Source organism: Lissotriton helveticus, chromosome 2_1 (assembly GCF_964261635.1).
Source record: "Lissotriton helveticus chromosome 2_1, aLisHel1.1, whole genome shotgun sequence".
Classification (NCBI taxonomy): domain Eukaryota; kingdom Metazoa; phylum Chordata; class Amphibia; order Caudata; family Salamandridae; genus Lissotriton; species Lissotriton helveticus.
The window spans coordinates 1,223,088,757-1,223,112,813 of NC_136059.1; the positions used below are offsets into that span (position 1 = coordinate 1,223,088,757).

At 44.4% G+C, this 24,057-nt stretch overlaps 1 protein-coding gene across 1 annotated transcript in view; it reads right to left on the reverse strand.

Annotated features, from left to right (window-relative positions):
• EGF (epidermal growth factor) overlaps positions 1-24,057 on the reverse strand; it is a 627,377-nt gene that overhangs the window by 432,026 nt on the left and 171,294 nt on the right. Inside the window, exons 2-3 of the mRNA XM_078677482.1 lie at positions 3,100-3,299; positions 1,132-1,313 (exon numbers count right to left, since the gene is read on the reverse strand). Of these exons, the coding sequence (XP_078533608.1) occupies positions 1,132-1,313; positions 3,100-3,299 (382 nt within the window). The remainder of the gene's footprint in view (positions 1-1,131; positions 1,314-3,099; positions 3,300-24,057) is intronic.

The following is a 24,057-nucleotide window of genomic DNA, read 5'->3' on the forward strand; positions in this document are numbered from 1 at the left end:
ATGGATTAGTTTAATATAAAGAATTTAATATTTTTGTAATGAGATATAATGTGAGCGTACACTCAGATAGCATTATTTGTAGAGGCAATGGAGCCTGGAAGTTCCATGAGACCTTGAGGGCCCTCCCTCTCCAAAATGCCTGTCATGGGCAGACCCCATTCTCTGGCCCTCATTATGAGTTACCCGTAAAAAATATGTATAGTGATAAAGATCACAGCCCATCCCAATAAATTTCAGCAGGTCAACCCTGCTGCTACTCATATTGGGAAATAAGCGGGAAAAGCAAATTTTGGTGCGGTAAGAACCAAAATCCACGATATTATTCATTAGCGTGGAAAGACTCATATACCGAGTATAAAATATTCATATTTATCAATTCCGAACCACAGTGGGATTTTATCGGATTCGATAAATATAGCGCACCAATTACTGACCAACTCATAATGAGGGACCCTGTCTTCCAACTGAAGTCGTTAACTTTACTGTTAATTCTGAAATATTTAAAGGCGTGGTTCAGTGAAAGTCCACAGAAGAGCTATTGCTCTAACACATGCATCACAAGCTTTAAATAGTGCGTAACAAGAAAGGTATTTGGGAATTTAAGATGTTCTCACCCATAGGCACACAACTATGATAGTTGAATCAGGTTACTTGCTTGTACTAAATACCATTTGAACAACAGCGGCCATCTGGCAGTGTAGGTTTTGGCCACCTGCAACGTGACCTGGGCTGTTAGACTTAAAGGGACTGCTTCATTAGCCAATGTCATTAACATAAGTCAACTGCAAGAAATAACAGTGTTGTGTTAGGACATGTTTTTGGATGTGCAAATGGCCACCCATGAGAGATTTATATTGTGATTGTACATTTAAAATATGGCATAAGTGGAATACCAACTGAACAATACAAGTTAGAAACTGCAAGTGTTCTACAGTTTTGGGTGCAATCAAGTTAGTACAGACATTTCCTTTGAAAAATAAGACCTTCACAGTACCAGCAAAGACATAATCAACGAAGTGAGTAATTTCACAATGTTGTGACGTGGTACACAGGTTTGCAGAAAGCTATTGAGCTCCCTCTCTTCCTAGGTGTCTACTGTGAAGGAAGACAACAAAGAAAGACTTAGCTTACCTCTCCAAGGGGTCCACTGTCACCACCGTTGGGTGCGTTAACCCACTCAGAAGGACTCTGGGATTCTCTCCATTCATGTTGGTTTCTTCAATAGTCCCTTTGAGATGGTTAGCCCAAAGAATCACGTGATTTATCCAGTCCACTGCGAATCCCACCATCCCTGCTCCCACTGCATTTACCTTCTGTAAAATAAAACAAATGCACTACATAAACTAACTTGACTGAACAAGCATTGCTCTCTTTTCATCCAGCACCAGATTTCTCTACCCAGTTTACTGTAGAGAACAGACATTTTAAACTAAGGGGCATATTTACAAGCCCCTATTGCTACCACAATGTCACTTTCAGTGACGTTGTGATGGTAATAGGGGCTTTGCCTTATTTTCAAGGCAGTGTTAAGCCCCTTAACGTGGCTTAACACTGCCTTGTAAATAAGGCCCCTTTTCATGCTGTATTTAGCGTGAAAGGGGAGGGTGATGGGTCTTACGGTGGGCGTTACACCTCAACACCCATTGATTTTGACACTGCCTCCTATTTACAAGGGCAGCGTACATAGGAGGCAGCACCAAAAAATTAAGACTAGGGAAAAACTGGTCTTAAACAGGCAAAGCAAGGAGATATTCATTATTTCTCCTCGTTTCCATGTGTGCTGCCTTGTGCAGCACACATAGAAACAGCAAATTGCCCATGAATGTTTCTGTGCAGGAAGGTCCCCCTTCTTGCACATACACAATCATTTAAAAAAAATGCTATTTTGCAACTTTTATGTATGTTGCATTAAGCAGCACACATAGACGTTAGAAAACGGCATTTAAAGATTGTGTATGTGCAGGAAGGGGGACCTTCCTGCTTATAAACAATCTTCCCCTCAACACAAGCACCTTTGCACTATGGTGCAAGGGTGCCTGCATTGGCACTAGGCAGCTAAAGTTAGCGCCAGCCAGGGAGAAACGCAGGGCTGCATCATATTCTAGTAACTATGGTGAAGCCCTTCGTTTCTTAAAGTGACGAAGCATGCCGTTAGCCTTCTTGGCTTAACGACACACTTCACCACTTTATTGCAAATATGCCCCTAAGTGTCCAGATTTCCAACCTCACTGTCTTTCATAAGGTTTCCCTATCATAGAACTTATTGAAAAATATGCTTTATTTTTAAATAAAATACCAGTAGCCCTCCACTAAGTTGCTATATGTTAAGATGTTGTATTTGGTTTTTTTGCAGTGTCAAGTCCTCCTCTCACTGCATACTTTAGCAATGCATAAAACAACCCTTTCCCTGCTGCACCTATTTCACAAACTACTGTACACTGCTAAAACACTCCACCCACCTCTGAAACTGAGGCTGCATATCAAACATAACTCAACATGACATACCATAACAGCTCACAAAATAATATCCATAACACAATGCTCTTCAACATTACACACATGCACACCAACATTCCACAGGACAGACCTCAACCATACTGTTAATTTCTATAGAAGCAATCATGCAGCCCATTCCATTCCATAATATAACAACAACCTACCACAACACATAGCAAATGCAACACTGACAACCATTAAACATCCACACAACATGTCTTGCACAACTATACAGACATGCAAAGGAACACAGATAACTGACCACAATCCACAATAAGCCATATACCTACCATCACCAACCACATATCACTTGCCTGTCCACACACCACGCTCCTTGAACAGAATTAACACTACTGGCAAAACACTCCTACATCAAACAGAACCACACATTCAATACCAATCACACATTCACACATTCACCACACTGTCAACATCACAATTTATTAACACCAACCCATACAAGACATCTGGTGGCGTGTGTGTGTGTGTGCGTGTGTGGGGGTGTGTGTGCATGTGCGTGTGTGAAAGTGAAGGTCAAAGGGCATGTGAGGTCACTCCCACTACCACTGGCATTTTGGTGAATTGACGTCCATGCATTAGTACCTCTTGCTTTGTGCCGTTCAGATAGGCTCGCTGTAGCACTCCTTCCCCAGAATCCACCCAATAGACGCAGCCTTCCTTGAGGTGGAAATCGAGGATAACTGCGGTGCCACCAACGTCTGCCAATTTCTGTTGATTGGTCCCTTCTTTGTCTATCCTAAAAATAGATTCCCCATGGCGAAAGATGAGGAATGGTTCTGGATCTGGAATATATAGAAAGAATTCAGGTCAGATTTCTTATTACCGTACTGTTCGACGGTGATTTTACCCTGCAGTGGCAAACAGCGGCGGTTCCTCCGTGGGAGTGGCAGAGTGTCGCCAAGTCAAGTATTTTACTATTATTTGGAACTCAAAGAGGTCCACATAAATACGAGCATAAGTTATGCAAGGAACAATGCATAATGTATCAAATATGCAGAATAATAAAAATGCAAAAGAAAGCCATTCGGCAAATAGCCAAACTCTTAAAAAAGATCCCAGGTCAGTAAAAGTGCAAACGGTCAATAAAATCAGTTAAACATTATAATTTCTTGGACAATACAGAAAACCATACTTTCTTAGTACAGTACAGCAAATAAATAGTGCAAAAGAGCACAAAAAAAACTTCAACAAGGGAAAAAAGAAACTCATTTAACTTTACAGATCAATACTAGCACAATGCTTATATTATGCAATACATAATCTTTAAGGGACCTATAATGCCCTATTCCAAAAGTGCAAAGCCGAATGCAGTTAATATAAAATTGCAATATTAAAACACATTTAAAAGATATTTTGGAAATGTTTTAAAAATTTTAACATTTTTGTGCAGTGTGTCTTTCTAATTGTGAGGAAAAGAGACATTGATGAGCCTCCATTGCCGAAGTTATATTGTATTTTATGAACAATTGTCTTAACAACTGACGTCGTAATGAATGTAGGAGAAGACAGACAAAGATCACATGATTTAAATCAACCTTAACAGTAAAATAGTTCTACGCACACCATGGGGAAGGTTTTAAAGAACATACGGTTGAGGTTTTTTTTACAATTGCTGCTCTCAACTTCAATTTCATTCCAGGCATACTGAGCACAAAGTACTATGTCCTTTTTTCGGATAGCTACATAAACAGATTTTTTATCAGGTTTTTTAAAATGAGCTCTGGGGAGGGGTGCCACCTCATTCTGACCAATTTCAAACATATCTAGCACTTTCATGTAGTGCGAAAAGAAGGCACTTCTTCCCTTCTGGCTATAAAATATCTCATATTTTAGTGCAGTACATATTGAGCCCGAGTCACTATTCAGTAATTTGTTCCCTCACTATAAAACAGCTGCCAAAGCAAACACATTCAAAGAAAGGAGCCCAAATTCATGCTGGAGGGTAGGAGGAGCAGCAGAAAAATTCAAATTACAGATTTGATGCCAAATACATCCTTCAACCTTCTCAAAACTCAACCAATACCGCATTACTTCAGACGCATAACTCAGTGAAGGCAGCATTTTAATCTTCTAGACCACCAAAACATGGGCAAAATGCCTTTGCCTACAACACTTATATAGTCTTGAATGTCTGAGGCTAGAGATAATACCTTACTTCTACACTGACTGATTTGATCCTTATTTAAACAATTACTGGAAACAATTCCACCAAGTTAAGGATACATCTTTATCACTCCCAACTTATTGTTCCCTAAGAACGAGTCTGAATTCATCCTTGCTCCACACCCCCGAAACCTAAAAGCCATAATTTTGCTCTTAGAGATTTGTATTTTTAGAAAGTTTTCATCAGCATAGTTTCCCAGCTCAGAGAGATGTCTCTGTAATCCCATTGTCGTTAAATCCAATACAACAACACTGTCAGCATAGAGTAGACAACCAACATTAATTGATCCTAGTTTAGGTGGGTCCCCTTTAGTCTGTCCAACTCTGCATGGTAAGTCATGGGTGTAAAGAAAGAAAAGAAGGAGCGCTAGTGGGTACCCCTGCTTCAAGCCATTATGCCTCCACTTTGCTGGACAAGCGCCCGGTTCCTCCCATCAAGACCTGAGTCCAGGTTGAAGAATGCAGGGCAATGATCAACCTAAGCAAATGAGCAGGAGTTACCAGTGTGGACAGTTTCCTCCACAGCATCCCACTGTCAACCTTATCGAACAAGGTGGAGAAAGCAATAAAGGCAGAGCATAAAACCATGCCCTTACCCACAGGGTACTTTTCAATCAATGTTTATAGGACTGTGATATTACCTAAGGTTCCACAGTTCTTGCAAAAACCAGCCTGCTCAACAGGAGCAAGGTTACTACCAAATGCCCAGTCCTGAAGGTGACGAAGAATACTCTAGGCGAACAATTTCCCAATCGCATCCACTAATGCAAGCTGACTAAAATTGGCAGGAGAGATTTTAGGAGCCTTTTAATATAAAGGTACAACAACACTTCCTTTACAGAATGGCAGAATAACCCCAAGCAGGTAACAATATTGAAACACTGGACACAGAAATAGAACCGATCCGGAAACTTCTTGTTTAATAAGATATCAGAAGTTCATCCGGGCCCATCCCCTAAGGTCCTTGAGCCCTTACTAAAGTCCTCTATCTCCTCCTGAGAAGTCAGGCCATATATGTCCAAGGATATGCTCATCATTTAACTCTAATGGAATCCTACAGCTAGAATTAGAGGCATAGAACTGCAAAATATATTGGGTCCATTCTTTGTCCGATATAGGAATGGCCTCAGCCTTAAATATGGACTCACACTATTTGGCTATTAAAGACCAATGTTTAACTGATTTACCGACCGGAAAAGGCAGCTTGTCTCAACGTAATCAATTTCTGGTCCTCCTCCTTCCTTCGTTTAGATGCCTTCAACATGCTTCAACCGATTGTTTCCTTTTGTCTCAATAGTGATGGCAGCTTCAAGTTGTTCCCTTACTAAGGAATGTGTATCCCAGTTTACCTTTTTTACCACCCAGGGTATACTGTGAGAGGGCTTTGAACTCGTAATTCTATTTTTGTTGTTCAAAATACAAACAACTGCTTCTCAAACAGAGGGATAGGGTTGACTGGTGAAATGGCAGTGGGGCCTAAACTCTCTGTTTTAATATAAGAGGCCAAATTCAACATTATTATTTGACCAAAAAGTACAAACATTTGTTTTTGTTATAAATAATAGTGACATTTCTGGAATTTCAGGACTTGAGCACCTTGAACTCTTAGTCAATAGCCACCGAAAGAATACTGTAATCACATAAAACCATCCTCATAACCTCAAATTGAGTACAAACACCAAACGCCTGGTAAGATACCACCACATAATCAAATAATGATTGCCCCGGGGGGCGTGGCCAGACCGAGCATCAAGATGGTCGCTCGATCGTGAAGCTCCCGAGCGTGTTAGTGGATTGTACTGCTATGTTGCCCACTATGTTGGAGATCTGAGCTCCAGAGAGGCGCTGTGCCGTCTGAGACACTGGGACATTGATAGAGTGCAGCGGAACAAGCTGTGGTGCTCCTGCTGTCTGCATGCGGCTGCCCTGTGTGGCTGATCTGGCATGGCCCTCGGGGGCCCCGTGGTGAAGGGCCGCGAGCGAGCCTGAGGGCGAGGCCAACCATGGTGAGGAGCAGCAAGGAGTCCTAATTGAGGCCGGGGCTCTGTTGCCTGGTGCGGCATCCCACTGATGCGGCCAATAGCCATGGGATCGAGGATCGAAGGACCAGGTGAGTCACTTGCTCACTCGTGAGCTCCCGGGATGTCAGGAGACTCCATCCCATCCAGCTTTGCTCGCGTGGGCGCACCGTGAGTCCAGTGAATGAATGAATGAATGAATGAATAAAAATGTATTTGTGGTTACTCAAAACCATTAAAACACAACAAAAATCTGCAGAAAAAAAACATTGTTATGAATAGATTAAAAGCATAATTAAAAACCAAAGTTCATTAGGCCGGTTTGTGCTCGCCCATCAAAGTTTGCCGGGACTCACTCCGCGGGGCGGGTTAGTCTCGGTGGTATGAAAATTCACGATCTGGTCTGTGGCCTAAATATGGGAATCCATCAATTTCCGGCGTGACTTTTGGATGAATTTGCTGAACATAGCCATGTCTTTCACTGTTTCCATTGTGAATAGGTGGTATACTGCCTCCTTTATGGAGCTGATCCCATGTGTGAGTAAAATTGGCTTTAAATAAAGGTTACGCTCAGAAGGCATCTCCGGACAACAAAATAAAATATGTACAAAGCTCTCATGTTTATATTTGCATAGCCGACACTCCGAGTGCCTGAGCCAGGGTGAGCTCGAGGGGTAAAGTTCTTTGAGGGGGAGAGGATGTAGTCTAAACGCTAGAATCCTATTTAGTGCTTCTTTCCCCACCGCCTGGGTGAGGTGGAGTTTGGAGTTCTGTACTGTATGTGGGAGTTTTAAGGACTCGTGAAAGCCTCTTGTTTCCAAAGATTCCAGGTCAGAGATGCGCGAACAGAGGCAAACCTGTTTTTTTATCGCGCTTTTAATGGCAGTGTACTTAATTGACTCGGGGTCCCAGTTTTCCACAGCGAGCTTCAAGGCTTCTTTTGCTACACAGAGGCTATTTGACCACGGGTTATCTGGTTCCCAAAAAATACTTTTTATGTTAGATTTCAGAGTATTCTCAGTTGCCGCAAGTGCGAGGAAAAAGTATTTACTCATTGAGGTCAACTCTTCATATTTTTGTTGGGTCAGGTTAAATTCGAGCCGCACTAAGTTGTTTCTGGTGCAGGCGGGTAGATGGAATAGCTTTTTATATGCCGAGCAGTGGATTTTTTCAAGTACACTAGGTAATTTGCCAGGGAAGGCCTGTTGTGCGTAGTTCAAGGAGGGTAATAACTTTGCCCTTAATACTCTTTGGATTGCTGTTGATGTCGGGCTGTGTAGTGTGGCATGCAGCTTGCCAAGGGCGTATGTGATGCTTTTCCCTTTTGCCCGTAATTTGTCAAGGTGTACTCCTGGGCGCCCTGTCTCGCTGAGCCAGACTCCCAAATAATTGTAGTTTTGGGTACAGTCCAAAGACAACTTTCCTATCCTCCATTTTGTCGATTTTTTTTTCGGATAGGGCCCAAAGATTATTATATTTGATTTAGAAGGATTTACAATCAGTTTGTTCTTGTCGTTGTAATTACCCAGAGACGTTAGTGCTTTTTGTAGGCCGACTTTAGTATGGTCTAAGAGCACCAAATCGTCGGCATATTGAAGCAGTTGGATCTTGGTGTGTCCGAGCCGATGTGTTGCTAATGATGCTCCAGCCAGGGCTTTGCCCAGATCTGCGGTGTATAAGTTAAACAGCATCGGTGATAGGACACAACCTTGCTTCAATCCGCAGTTGGTATCGATCTTCTCCGAAGCCGCAGTATTTGAAAGTTTGATTCTGACCCAGGTTCTTGTGTATAGTGAATGAATGGCTTTTAATAGCGGGGGGTCGATGTTCCAGCTTTCCAGTTTCCGCCAGAGGATGGAGCGGTCAACGCCGTCAAATGCCGCCGTATAGTCGATGAAGCACGCAAAAATCGGAAGGATTTTCAGCACCACTGCCTTTTTTGATAAATATGAGAGCGCTATAATGTTGTCCACTGTTGAGGCTCCTGGTCTGAACCCGGTTTGGTAGAAGGGCAGGAGGTCCTCCTTACTGACCCACTTTGAGAGTTCCACTAGTAAAGTGCTAGCGTAGGCCTTACCCTCGATGTCGAGCAGGGCGATCATACGATAGTTTTGGGGGTTAGATTTCGGCCTTTTCTTATAGATTGGGTGAAGTAGAGACCCTCTCCAAGAGTCGGGGACGTTCCCCGTCAGTCGACATTCAGCATATAGCGTAATCAGATTGTCAGTCCAGAAGTCTGTGTCTTGCAGGAAAAGAGAGCCTGGCAAGCCATTGAGTCCTGGCGCCCCATTTGGTCTAATTTTTTTTTAAGATTGTGTTGATCGTCTTTTTTTCCAGAGAAATCGGTTGCTTCTCAGTTTTTGTAGGGTTGGTGGAGTTGGTTGGTGGGGTCGCATTGTCCAGGACTGAGTTTGGTGAAGTGATACTACCTTCCGCATTGTATAAGGTTTTCACGTGGGCTGCCCAGGTATCAGAGTCAATTGAGTTCTCCCTCTGGGTGCCTCCTTGGTTTAAGGTGTTAAGGTATTGCCAGAACTCTTGTGATTTGCTGGGACTCAGTAGGCCAAAGATCTTTAGCCATTTCTCCTCAATGTAACCCCGTTTTGCGGCCCAGACTTTCTTTGAGTGCGATTTTGTGGTTTCTTGAAGTTGTCTTTTGTCCTGAGCTGAGCCACTTTTCAGGTGGGCCCTTCGTGTAGCTCTTACTTGTCTCGCACTTTCTTTAATTGCAGGGATGTGGCCGTATTTGTACAAGGGGTGTGCGTGGGTTTTATTTGTTAACCCTCCTTGTAGATATAATGCTAGGTGACGGGCCAACTGATCCCATTCTTCTATTATGCCCCTTTTTGCTTCATTTAATGACCCGTCAGCCCTTATTTTTTCCATTCCTCAAACTTATTAATAGGCGCCGAGCCCCAATTGATCCTCCTCACCAGTGTAAACAGCTCAGCCCCGTTTGATGACCCTACATGGTTTAGCATATATTGATTGTCTGCTGTAGTTTTTAAGTTGATTATTAATGCCGCGTGGTCACTTTCCTTGCGTTGTACTACTTTGTAGCCTGTCATTTGTTTTTGTAGCTGGCTGCTTACTAGAATGTAATCAATTGTGGTGTGATTGTTATACGTAGGTGGGCATTGGCTTCCTGGGATATCCCTTAAAAGTAAGGAATGTGCCGATGACGGCTGATAAGAACGCATAAGGGCATTAAAGGCTTCTGTGGCTGAAGAGTTATTACTTTCGGCTGACCTGATCCCAATGTTATGGGTGTTGAAGTCCCCGAGGATTATTGCTTCCATATGTGCGTGTTGTAGGAGAAGGTTCTCTATGTGGCCTATTAGCTGGGAGAGCTTGTCCCTGGCTCCCGAACCGTGGGGGTTATAATAAACGTTGATTAGCAGTATTGTGAGTGGGTCCTTGCATGTTGAGAAACCCTTCAGAATGCCTGCCATGTACATGTTTGATGATGTTTTTATTTTGCTAAATTGTATTTTCCGAGAGAGCCTGATGTATATAGAGATGCCTCCTTAGGGTCTGCCAAACATGTTCTCCTTGACAGCTGGGATATGGTAGTCCACGAACCCCCTTATTGAAACTGGTTTAGTAGCCCACGTTTCTTGGATGCAAATTATGTCCACTCCTTCAAGGAACGGGGGTACAGCTGGTTGTTGTAATAATTTTACAATCCCTGCTACGTTCCAGGACATAATAGTAGAATTCTGGCTATCACTTTTCTCTATTCTATTTCTGGCTGGTGGCTCCACTTGTCGCTGAAATGTGTGATTCTTAATTGCATTAGAGCTAGAGTTAGGGGTTTTGATTTAAGGCCCTTGGCACCCAAGACCAGTCCTCGCTGGAAGTGTTATATGTTGTTCAGCTCAGGACAAAAGACAACTTCAAGAAACCACAAAATCGCACTCGAAGAAAGTCTGGCCCGCAAAACGGGGTTACATTGAGGAGAAATGACTAAGATCTTCGGCCTACTGAGTCCCAGCAAATCACAAGAGTTCTGGCAATACCTTAACACCTTTAACCAAGGAGGCACCCAGAGGGAACCGTGAGTCCAGTGTGCAAAGGATGCCTAGCACTGCACAATAGCTGCAGTGGGGACAGATGGCTGGACATCAGAGCCCAGAGGCAGCGATAGTGCCGGTCGGTGCCCAGCCGCACAGTGAGTTTTCCTCCTCTTCCTCAGTCTTATGCTCGGCACAGGGATGAGAGACACACATCACAACCCCGCCCCAGCCACATGAGTCAAGTGCCTGCCATACTTGTGGTGCAGAACAGAGCTTGTTGGTACCCGGTCCTTACATTGGGGCATATCGAAGCTCCTTCCCCTTCCTCCTGGTGGAGGGGGGCTGTTCACCACTGATTCTTGATGACACTGCTTGCTCCCACCTATTATGGGTCGTGGGGACCCAAAACAGCACCAGCTCCCATTCAAAGCTACCAAGACCCCGAGACGAGAGGCAGAAGATGATGCGGCACGGGGGACCCCCATGAGCGCGACGACCCCCTGGCCTCCCGGCCCCCTGCATTGGAGGGCACCACCACCATTATGGCTGAAGTAGGGGCGGGCTTCAAGGCCATCGACGCGTGCTTTGACGACCTGGGATTGCGTATGGACACCATGCATTGTCGATTAGAGCAGCATGAGACCCACATGGCCACGGTGGGACAGCGCGTATCTGATGTGGAAGAGACGCAGGTGGCGATGTCCAAGCGCCTGGAGCATACAGAGCGCATACTGAAAATGACGGCACCAAAGGCGGAAGATGTAGAGGCGCTGTCGAGCTACAACAATCTTTACATAGCGGGGGTGGCAGGGACAACCAATACTGGCACTATGGAGGCGTACATAGAACGACTGTTGATTGAGATGTTTGGCAGAGACAGTTTTTCCACCACATTTGCTGTGGAGCGAGCCCACATGTTGTTGGCCCTTAGATTAGCCCCGGGGCTCCTCCGCACCTTATCATAGCGTCAATGCTCAATTACCATGATAGGGACGTTGCCCTGCGCTGAGCTGAGCTGAGATGCAGGAAATCTGCAGTTTTAGAGACTGTCTCTTTATCCAGATTTCACCCCATTTGTGCAGGAAGCAAGGCGCAAATTCCAGAAAATTGAACGCATCCTGAAGGATGCAACTGTTTGCTATGCCAGCTCAATGGGAAGACTTCTGTCTACACCTACTGAGGTGGCAGACTTCTGGAAGCGCTTCAAGTCGGGCGGGGGATCTTCCCCCGGGAAATGATAAACAGCTGCTACAACTGTGCTTCCCCCGGGGAAGTCGGCGTTGTTGCAACAGAGGCGGACGCATTGAACACTGATCCATTAACACAGCTAGGATTTGGAAACAACAACTCTCTTTCTTAACCCTCTTTTTATTCTCCCAGTTCATGGAGCAATAATGACTGTCTCTGTCCTATTTGACAGCAGTTACACATAATGCATCTTTGTTACAGCTTCTTAAGGGGCCTGCTTGGGGCATTGCTGCCCCCCCCCGATATCTCCAATTTAGTGTAATCTTAGCTTTCTTTTCCTTTCTTGTTTGATATGTATTGGGATTCACCGGATACAGATTGGGTGGTTGGTTATCCGATGTGGGTGGGGGGAAGGGAGGATGGGTACTCAGGTTGTTTGCATTTGTTGTAATTCATATCCTGCAGGACATCTTCTTTCGCGCTGGTGAGCTGCACAGGCTTGTGCATAGTGACAAGTTGGGCTACATACTACTGAGACCACAGTAAGGCACACGGGCGGGGGCAGGGGGACTTGAACTGCGATGCATGACATGGAATATGAGAGGTCTATCAAACCCCCGCAAGGGGCCCCTGGTGATGGCTTATTTGGCACGGCACAAAATACATATCGCCCTCCTGCAGGAGAGCCACTTCACTCCCAACACTGATAACCGATTCACTGCTAGTTGGGGTAGTAATAGGTTCTTTGCTAGCTATAGCACCTACACCCAGGGAGTATGAATATTAATTCATAAAGCAATCCTCTTTGTACCACAGACAGTGAAAGGAGATACAGAGGGACGGAATTTGCTGGTGGTGGGAAGTTTGGGCGCAAAACATATTCTTATTAATGTATATACCCCAAATGATGATGGCTGGGGTTTCTTCGCCAGGATCGCCACGCACATCACTGGTGTGCCGATTCACTCTATCATATTCGGGGAGGATTTTAATCTCACGCTGCAGCCAGATGTTAGTAAGTAATAATCTTTATTGTTTTGATTATTAAAAATCTTACAATTGCAAATGCAGAAAACAAGTTTAAATTAAATTGAGTTTAAAACAGTTAAAATTACCCTTACATCATAAAATTCATTTGTTTCATAATAACTTACATTTTAAAAGTATTTTTCTTCTAATTTCCTTTCCACTTTTAGTAGGAACCTTACAAAATTAGCATTCAAACTTATGTCATCTGTGTGAAGGCACCTTATCAGGGCCTGTCTGCGTGTCCTTATTCCACGTACATTGAGTGGTACTTTAAGTAATGCTCTTCTCTCATTTAGCAGCTCAGGACAAATACATAATAGGTGAAGGATATTCTCCTCACCCTTATTACACAGTCTACATAATGTTAGTTTTTCCATGTTTTTCCACGGGGGAAGATGGCATAATTCCAAATCTCGCTTTGAGAAACACCTTTTTATTTTTTTCAGTCCAAGGTGTTTCCAAATAATGTTGTATTTCCTTTTTTTTGTAAGCATTTATAATTGTCCAAGCATGTTTCCTCTTTATAAGGTTAGTTTTGTCGCTTACAATGGATAGTTGGCTTGCAGTTCTATTAATTATTTTTTTAAACGAAGCATTGGTTATATTATTTTCCCAGATAGAGGTAACTGCAAACTCATCTATCGCTTCCTTGAGATAGGTCCAAGCTCTTGAGTTTACATTATTATTTATTTCATTCCAAAGTAACTGTGATATTTCATTATCGTGGTAATTTTTTATTCGTTTCCAGATTTTAATAAAATGACCTTGCCTCGCGTAGTGTTGATTGGTTAATCCGAATTCCAACCTAATTTGTGCAGATGATGCATTCGCTGGGAGTTGAAATAATGCCCTATATGTTCTTGTAAGGGCCTTATTTATTATTTCAGTGTCCTTTCCCATTGAAGCTTCACTACCATACGTGATAGTAGGTAGGAGTCTTGCCCCTATAATGTGACTTCTGTACAATTCTAAATGCTGCAGTCAGTGCGTTAGCCTTCCGTTGTATATCCTTTTTTGTAACTGGTAATTACCCTTGTCATCGAAAAGCACACCCAAGTATTTATATACATCTACTTGTTCCAGTATGGTTTTATTCAAGTACCATTTGCTTTTATATCTTATTTTGTTATTCTTAGTGACTACCATAGTCTTGGTTTTTGTTTCATTGATCACCATCCCGTTTTCCTTGGCGTACATTTGTGTCCAACTGATTAGACGTTGTAATCCAACTTTAGTGTGACTCAGAAGGATGACATTGTCTGCGTACAGCAGGTTGGTGATGTGCTTTCCACCTAATTTTGGTGGGTGAGCGTTCAATTCATCCAATATCCCAGTTAAATCAGACAGGAACAAATTAAAGAGGAGGGGGGCTAAAACACATCCTTGTTTTAGTCCTTCAATTGCGGGGATTTTCTTTGATAAGGTCTGCCCATCCCCCATTCTCACCCTAACCCACGAATTACTGTATAGGAGACGAATCAGCCTAAGAAGAACCGCTGGTATTTTCTGTTCCTGGAGCTTTTCCATAATAGGTTTCTTTGAACACAGTCAAATGCAGATTTGAAATCTATAAAACATAGATAGAGTGGTTGTTTAGCTTTGATTGACTTATCCATAAGCAGAGACAAAGCCAAAATATTTGTCATTGTCCCCAAACCTTGTATGAAGCCCGTTTGGTTCAAGGGAAGTATCTTATTTTCGAGTACCCATTCACTAAGGTTCGTTGGCAAAATCCTGGCAAACAACTTGGCGTCTGTGTCCTGTAATGTAATCAGCCTGTAATTTTCTGCGAGTGCCCAATTTCCTTTATTGAAAATTGGCGTGATTAAAGATCCTCGCCATGACTCAGGTATACACTTCTTTTTGAATGACTTCTCCATATAGTTTTTCTAAGTACATCGCCCAAAGTTCTGGATTTTCTTTGTAGAGTGCAAATGGTATGCCATTTGGTCCAGGAGCTCCATCCTTCTGTTTTTTAATTAATTTTATTATTTCCTCCTTTGGTATTTGTATAGATATTTCCGTGTCACTGTCATTACTTCCTATTTCTGTGACCGTATTATTGTTGCTGGTAAGATACATTTCATGTTTCCTTGTCCCTGTATTGTTCTGGTTTAGATGATTTCTCAGAAATGTAACCCATTCCTGCTCAGTTAGTGGAGATGTAACCACCTGTTTGTTTGGTCTAACAAGTCCATTGATGACTTTCCAGAATTCTCTTGGGTTCTTTTGTTTACTAGCATGGAATATTTGAGCCCAAATTGCCTGTTTTGCTTGGTTTTTCTCACTCCATATTAATTTCTTCAGATATTGGTTTAGTGATTTCAATTCTCCCAAAGTTTCTTCTTTTACACCTTGTTTGTTTGTTCGCCTAATGATCTTATTCCGGGATCTTTTTAACTTAGTTTATTGTATATGGGAGGTTTATATAGGATACCTTTTCCTTATTTTCCTCTTTACGATGCTTCTTCCATTTTTTTTTGTAATTGCAAATGGGGTTTGACCACCTTCTTAGTAAAGTTCACCCATTGCTCTATCACTGTTTCCGCTGTTGTATCTTTAAAACAAATCTCCAAGAGACTCTCCACATGTTCATTCATTATTTCTCTGTTTCCTACATTCCAAAACAATTTTTTATAGTTTGCTGTTCCAATGCATCCCTGGACGGTTTGGTATACTTGATTTGTAGTGTTTTTAATGTTCAATATTATTATCTGCTGGCAGTGATCACTGTCTGTTGCTTTCTGTAGCTCATACGAGATAATGTTCTGAAACATACTTAGCGACGTCATGGTATAGTCGATCCTAGACTTTGCGTTATACCCAAAATAACTATATGCTGGTGCCACATCTCTTTTAAATCGGCCGTTAAGAATACAAAGACCCATCGCTTCCATATCTTTAACAAGTTGTGTACCCATTTTGTTCGTAGGGGAAATGTTCTCTTTTCCTAGGTCCTGCTGGGGAATTGACCATTGATGGTCTTGTGATTGAGTTATATCGTCTCTTATATGAGATGACATTAAGTTTAAATTAAAATCCCCAGTAATCAGGTAGTCTGCTGTAGGATCATCCAACATTTGGTTAATTAGAAGATTGTTCATGGTTGCACAGGTTGCTTCCCTACTCGTATGTGTTGGCTGGATATATACGTTAATTAAGTACAGGGATTTAGATTCTTGGTATGATGTTATTTAGGTCAATTTAACTATTAGGATGTTATCAATTTGCTCGTGATTTGCCCGTATGGAGTTAGAAATAAAAATTGCCTGGCCGGAGGAGCCAAGATGGCGATCGGAACAGTCGCATGAACGCTTCGCTCTGAGGTCCTTCCTCCCCGCACGCCTATCCTGTTGATAATCCTGAGCGAGGCTTTTTGATCTACGTTGTTAGAGAGAAGCGCTCACTTACCATCTATTTTTGGGGCTCCACCGTGCAGTAAATCCGAAGAACTGCCCTCGTCTGCTTGCTGGCCTTCGTGGCGCTGACGCCGGGGCCTCGAGTGCAGAGATTGCCCGGCAGTGTTCGTAGTGTTGGCGGCCCTGGTTTGGATGAGAAACCGGTCAGTGGGAGCCTGAGAGCCACGAGCCGGGAGAGTTGGTGCTGACCCACTCCCAATAGTGGGTTGCCCCGTATGCCCGAGCTGTCGACGAGCCGGAGAGAAGCCGTGTCGCCTGGTTCCCCTTGGGTGTGACGCCCGCCCATGTTAATAGTCCCGTCCGGGAACCGGCGGTTGGCTCCCGGAGAGCTGCGGGGAGCGCACCCGGCCTTTCGGTGACTCTCCTTTCCGCACCAGGCGTCGACTGCCGACGATCAGCCGTGAGACCTGTTGCCTCTGGTGGTTGGACTGGACTCGGAGGTGGAGGGGAAGTGGCGGAGAACGAAGTGGCTAAGATGGCGGATGGCGCCTTGGAGTGCACCCCTCCCGGGGACGGAGACACCACTGAATTTGAGACCCCCGGACTTCGGCTACATGGGGAAACGCTTACGCGTAGCCACGTGCTGGTTGCACTGGTTACCCTGCGGACTGCTCTGCTCCGGAACTCCCGGGACTTGGAGGTACGGATCGCTGCCATTGCTGATCCGCCATTTTGTGGCGTAGTGGCTTTCCCCCGAGTTGGTGCCGCTGAATCTCCTTCGGTCGCTGTGCCAGGTTCCCCGGATGAGTCTACAGTTTTGAGGGTGCAAATGGATCTGGCTCCTGTGCTGCGGTGCTTCCCGCATCCTGTGCTTTCCTTTCCGTGCTTGGCAGACCTGTTTTTGGACTTGGACTTGTTTTTGGTCGGAGTATTGTTGCATTCTGGCCGCCGCCGTGCATCGTCGGTTGTTTCTTGGTGGCTGGGATGATGTTGTGCGATGGCGCTGCCTACTCCGCCTGGAAGGATTGAACTTTTTGTATCGACCTGTCTCCTGACTGCAAGGCTGTTTAGCAGTTCTACTATTCACAGAAGTGGCCAGGGGGGACCTCGCTTGGGTCTTGGAGGGACTTCTTGCTGGTTAATGGTGATTCAAGGACATGTCTTGTGGGGCTGTTACTGATTGCGTTTTGTGCGCTCGCTGATCTTTGTACTTTCTATGGCCTCTGTCTCTACGATTTTAGTTGCGGGGGTGGGGGGGACCGGGTATCTGAATCGCCGGCTCCTCTCCTCATTCTTTTTCTTTATTGTCTTCTTCTTTCTCTCTTTATTTCCTTTCTTTATGGTGACTCTGGGGCGACAGGCACGTTGTTTTTGGGGTAGGCCATAGCCATTACGGTGATGTAGGGTGGCGGGTGTTGGAGGGGTTTTGTTATTTTAGTTTGTTTTGTTCTATGGTCCTTTTCTCTCTTTCTTCCCAAGGGGGTTGGCTATATCTTCCTCTTACATCCTTTTCCTGTTAAGGCATCTGCACTTGTCTCTTCTTTCTGTCTTGTACGGGTGGGTTTTCCACACGATGTTCTTGCTAAATTGCTAGCCATTGTTTGACCTTTACTCCTGGCCTGCCTTCGGCGGGCGTAGGGTGTTTCCGGCCTTATTGCTTATCATCGATTTCTGATTGCATGGAGGGGTACACCCCTCCCGTCTCTTCTTGTTTATTGTGTAGTGTGATGCCTCTGTTGATATAGCCGCTGCCTCCTTCTCAATATTATAAAAATTAAACCTCTCCTATCCTTGTGCTTCGCTGTGCTACGACCACGTATTACGACTATAACGTGATTCCTCCTTTTATCGTACACATTTACAATGCCCTGTCCTTATCTCCTGATTTTGCGGCCGGCCCCTGTGGTTGTAGGCCTGCGCCTGTATTGCTCTGTTTGACTTAATAAAGGTTTTTAAAAAAAATTTTAAAAAAATTGCCTGGCCCCCACTCTGGCGACCAAATTTATGTGTTTTATTCGCGTTTATATAGTACGCTGCATATCCTTGTAACATAAATGGTTCGGTTTCCCATGTTTCTTGTAATAGGATAATCTGACATGGACACACTATTGAGTCTATTTGTGCATTGTGGATCTTTCTTCCCAATCCATTAATGTTCCACGAACACATTCTTATTTGTCCCCTCTCATTGTTATTCACGGGTTCTTGCTCGGTTCTGTCGGCTCATTGTTTGCTGTTACTATGTAATGCCATGTTTATCCAAGTTTCATTTCTTTCTAAGTTCCTTTCTATATTCCTTTGTGGAGTTGTGGCTCCTAATTTCATAGGGGATCTACCAAGTGCATTTTTTAGTACTGAAACTATCTGTTTATCTGATTTATCGTTATTTGGTTTTATTTCTTCCATAGTAAACGGAGTCGGGTAGACCTCTGGGATTTGTTTGGTTACTGATATACCCCAGGCTTTAAATTTCGTATACTCACTCAGAATCTGTTCGGCTATTGTTGATGATATTAGTGTTGTTAGTGTGGGGGCCTGGTCGCTTTCTTTCCCTGGCATAAACTCAATTGAGACAATATCTCCACTGACGATATTAGATAATGATGCCATTGATTTGAATAATCTGAGTACGTTTCCACGGTTTAATATATCATGCCTACCTCTAGATTCGAATTCCGGTGAAAATATAAGTTGTACATTGTTTTTGGGTGGTTGGTGATTTACGGCCTCAATTGCTTTGGATTGCCTAGATTTGTAGGTAATTCTTTTAACCCCTTCCCTATTTTCAATATACAGATACTCCCCTTCGTGCAGTTTTGTAGACCTTATCTCCTCCTCCCTTGCTGTTGTTTCAGGATTTTTTTCTCTTATTTCCTTAGCACTGTGAGTTTGATGAAGAATAGTATTTTGGGTTGATTTAATTGGGCTCCCATTAATTCTTTTCGAGTTGCTGTAAGGGGTCGGTTATCTAGGTTCGAAATGGCCACACGGTCTTCTGGTGCTCTACTTACTTGCCGAGTTGGGCCAAGGGTGAGTTATCTAGAGTCCCAGTGGCCACTCGCTCTTCTACTTCTCTACTTTCCTCCGTCATTGGATTTTCAGTTTGGTTTAGAGTGGCCCCATTTGTCGGACACATTCTGCTTGATGGTTTTTGCCCAAAGATGGAGAAATATTTGGTTCTACCATCTTGAGTTGCATCAGTTGTTATTAATATCTGCTCATTATCAGGTCTTATAGAAGCACCTTCTTTGGATTTTTGATTTTTTCTTGCTTTACGTATTTTCTTTCTTTGACGTTTTGACATCATAGTGAAGCCATCCGTATCCTTATCATTAAACATCTGTTCCTCTTTTTTTTCCTTACTGCTTGTTGCATCTCCAGTTTGTTCCGATGCTTGCAGAACTGGTAGTTTTAATGTTTCACCCTGTAGTTTTGCTTTAGTTTGTTGCTTTGTTAATACTATTATCTCTGGGCCTTCAGGAATTTCAGTCACCTTCATATTGTTGTTTTCTTTCTTTTCCATAGACATAAAGTTTTTTGTATTGACTTTCTCGTTGTTCTTTTGAATGTCCCTTTTAGTGTCTTCAATTATAGAAGACAAAACTTCTGGTAATGCTGCTAATTTAGAATGTGTAATCAAGAGAGAGAGAGAGGACCAGAAAGCTAGTCCTTATCCCCTGGGTTATATATAATGTTAATCAAAAGGAGACTAGCTCACGATTTAATGAAAAGTTTTAATAAAAAAGACTCAAGTATGTTTCGTCACGGGATGGGAACACCTGGTGAGTGTGTTCAGAAAGCCCTCACCCACCAACCTAGTTGGTGGCATGCTTCATCATCGGGCCCACCCAGTGACACCTAGCGTGTCCCGGGTGTGCTTCGACGCCTGATTACAGCGGAGCAGGTATGTTGCTGAGTGTGCAGTGAAGGGTGTTATGGTAGTGAAACTTAAAACGGCTAGGCGGGGGTCCCAGTACCCGAGGGTAAATTAGACTTTAATACCTGGGCCACCGTCAGCGGTTAAAAATAAGGCTGTTGGACGTTAGAGGCGAGTTACGACCTCCATCATCCGGTGGGTCAACATGTTTCAGCCAGCTCTGGACCAGCTCTGGACCTGTAGTGCCTCCTTCGCATACCGGTATGCGAAGGAGGCACTACAGGTCCAGAGCAGGCTCTGCCCAGCAGTACTGGCCAAGCCCCTGCCACCTCTCAACCTTGAGGTCCAAATTAGCTAAAACTAGTGTGTTCTTGAGATGGGAATCCCCCTCTCACACATAGATAAACACCTTAGGGCGTGTAGACACATAGTCTGAACTACACTCCACTAGTTTAACTGCACTCACTTTCTAACTTAGGTCCTGAAGAAAGCCAGCATATACATAAGGCACTGGCTGAAACATGTTGACCCACCGGATGATGGAGGTCGTAACTCGCCTCTAACGTCCAACAGCTATAATGGGTAGGTATATACATTCCGTGGTCGTTTTTTCATTATCTCTCTGTGCTCTGGTTATCAGATCATTGAGTTGGGCAAGTTTATTATCAATCCCCACAACAGTATTTGCCATAATTTTAGGAAGATCAATTTGTATGTCCATTTTATTTGATTGGTATTGAAGTGCCTCAAGAGTAGGAGCCGAGGTTTCGTAGTAAATATCCCAAGTTATCCCAGATCCTTTTTGCTTAGTTCCCAGTTGGATGTTATGTGGGGTGTCGCGTTAAAATTATCCGTTACATTTTCATCTGGGTCGTTAGTTTCTTTTTTTCCTACTTCATCTTCCTCAAATGGCATGAGATGTTTTATTTTTTCCTTATCTGTGTCTTTATAATTGGCATTCTCAGACTTAGCAGTATGTTGTCCCAATTGATTGTTTATTTCCTCAGGTGTTAAAAACATCCTTTTCGTGATTTCTACATTGACTTCTATAGGAATCCTTGTTGGATTTTGTTCCATCCTGACTCCCTGGTATGGGTGGTAGGCTCCAGGAGATTTTAGGTCTAGATCGTTTGTAGAGCAGTTTAGATCCTCAGCCATTGTCTCTGATGTTGTATCATAAGTATACTTTTCTTTTGTATTTTCTCGCTGTATTGTCCCTTGCAGTTGAGTTCCAACCATTATATCTTGGTCTGTGATTTGGAATTCATCACTATTTTCGTCAAGTTGAGCAATTTGTTTATTAGTTGTTTTGTTACATATAGGTTTAATGGGGGTCTGTAATTTATCCCTTTCTGCTTCCAGTCCCATTGACATTAAATTTGACCGGTATTTTACTGGATTTCTCGAACATCCGTGCTATTGGAGAGATTAAAGACTGATTCAGCCCTGGAGTATGTGATTTTAAGTTTGTTGATACCATAGAGCATTGTATTCTCTTTGTGCATTTTGTTGCTAATCCTAGTGTCCTCACCTTTCCAGAACGCATGTTTCTAGAATTATGTGTCACCTTTTGTCAACGTATTTTCCCCGTTGTACTCTGCCACTATTATCAATCAGTTATAACCAATGGTTACAGATCAATAGGGAACTCACCCTATTCTTCAACCTTTTAGCTGAATCCACCTCCCCAGCCTGTGTGCACTTTCTTCTCGCTGATTCAGTCACCAAATGCTGATATAGCACCAGTAAGGCGTTGTTAGAGTTGCCAAAACCGCAAATCACTGGTCAACATCCACCACAGCAACACTGCCGCCAGAGAACTGGATAGATGGTGGTAAGTAGGAGGCTGCTGAGTTGCTAGGTTGAATAGGGGGGGCAAGGAGTGGAGCTCCAGGGGGACAGAACTTGCGGTTCATGCAGTTCTTGCGTACGAGCAGAGCGCTCGGGAAGTGCCTCCAACCAAATCGGACCTAGTCGGATTGGCCTGGGCCGCCCCCGGGCTCTTACTTGGCGGCTGCCTCTAACGGCGGCCGCGCTCGCACTGTGGACCTGAGCCCACCCTGTACTTGGCCTGCCTCTCTCCCTTATGTCTCCCTGAGTCCCGGGGCTGTGAGACAAGGCAACGAGGATGGAAGGGTGGGCTAAAGTCACTGATTGCTCGGTACTTGCCTGCTGATCCGGGCACCGGGCGCCAGTCACAAAGCGCCGGACTCCGCCCTCCACGTCCTCCTCACTCCTTGGGCGAGCCACTCCTCACAGCTCCTCACGGCTCCTTACGGCTCCAAGCGAGCGAGCGAGCCGGTCTGTACTAGGAGAGAGGCGCGCAGGAGCTAGTGCCAGTCTTTCGCCATACGGCCACTCGACCCGGGGCTTCGCAGCTTCCCGACCTCGGGGTAGTAATGTGGCTGTGGTCAATTAGCGGGCAGGCGGGTGGACACGGGTGACAGGGGTGACAGGGTTCCCCGCTCGCTACTCACTGCACGCCGCCTCCAGAGCTGTTTCTCCTCTCTGCTCCACTGCTCTACTGCCGCGGACTGCCGCGCACCCGATCGCTACCTAGCTGTCTATCGCACTCGAAGTGCAGCCAGATGTTGGTTTCTGAGGGGTGATTCACATCCCAAAGCTTTCTTTTGTAGAAGAACTTGCGGCCCTCTTGCACACACTAACTGACTGATGCATGGCGACATTGGCACCCAGCGGACAGGGGGTTTTCATTCTACTCTGCAGCTCATTGCACATGGTCCCGCATAGATAGATGGTACACAACTCCTGACCTCTTAGTAACGCTACAAGAAGTGGATCACGTGCCCTGAACCCTTTCAGACCACTCTCCAGGTCTTGGCACTTCCCTACTGAAGCACTACTGGACACAGTTTTTAAAAGCAAGGTACAGGAAGCAATCGTAGAATACTTTCAGACAAATACCAGCTCGGTCTCACGTTATGCCACCTTATGGGAGACCTTCAAAGTCTATGTCAGAGCTGTTTGCATAGCCAAGCAGGCTGGTGTCTTTGCATACACTTCGCTGAGACCTTGACGGGACTGAGCAGGCATGGCATGATTTGGATGCCCGGGCGTTGGCGGGGGTGACCTCCACCACGATGAATCAGTGTGCGAAGCTACCGAGCAATTTTCAGGAACTTGTCATGTGTCACGTGAAGGTACATACCTGGAGAAATGTGCTTGCGCCCACGTGTATGGGGAGGGTGAGAGGCCGGGATGCACCATGGCCCGACTGCGAACTCCTCAGCAGCACAACACGTACATTACCCAACTTCAAACAGCGGACGGTACACATGTTACACACAGTGCTGATATTCTTTCAAATTTTTTGACATATTACACTCTGCTAAACACTACATGCTCCCCTGACTGGCACTGCCTTAACCGCCTATTTGGATGATATATCGATGGTCTGGATCGAGAAGGGACAACAGCAATGAGAAGACGATAGATGGCCGCCCTGGATGGTTCTCGTGCGCATGGCACGGACGGCCTTACCGACATGTTCGACAAAACCTACAAAACTCGACTGGTTCCACATCTACTAGAAGTATATGCGTAGGCGCTGGAGTAGGGTGAACTGCCCTTTGCCATGAGGGAGGCGTTTATCAAATTACTTCTCAAGCCGAGCAAGCCGCCTGATAGCTGTGAATCATATAGGCCCCTCTCTCTTTTAAATCAGGATTACAAAATTCTGGCTAAAGTGCTCGCAACATGGATATCGCTAATTGTTCACCAGATCATTTCCCCCCTACAATCGGGATTTGTTCCGACCCGTCCCAGTGGCATAACGAAACTTGAGGGGGCCTCCCTGCAAAGTGCAAGGAGGGGCCCCCTTCCGGACATAATACCCGGGAGCTCGCAGGCCAGAATACTGTACTGAGGGG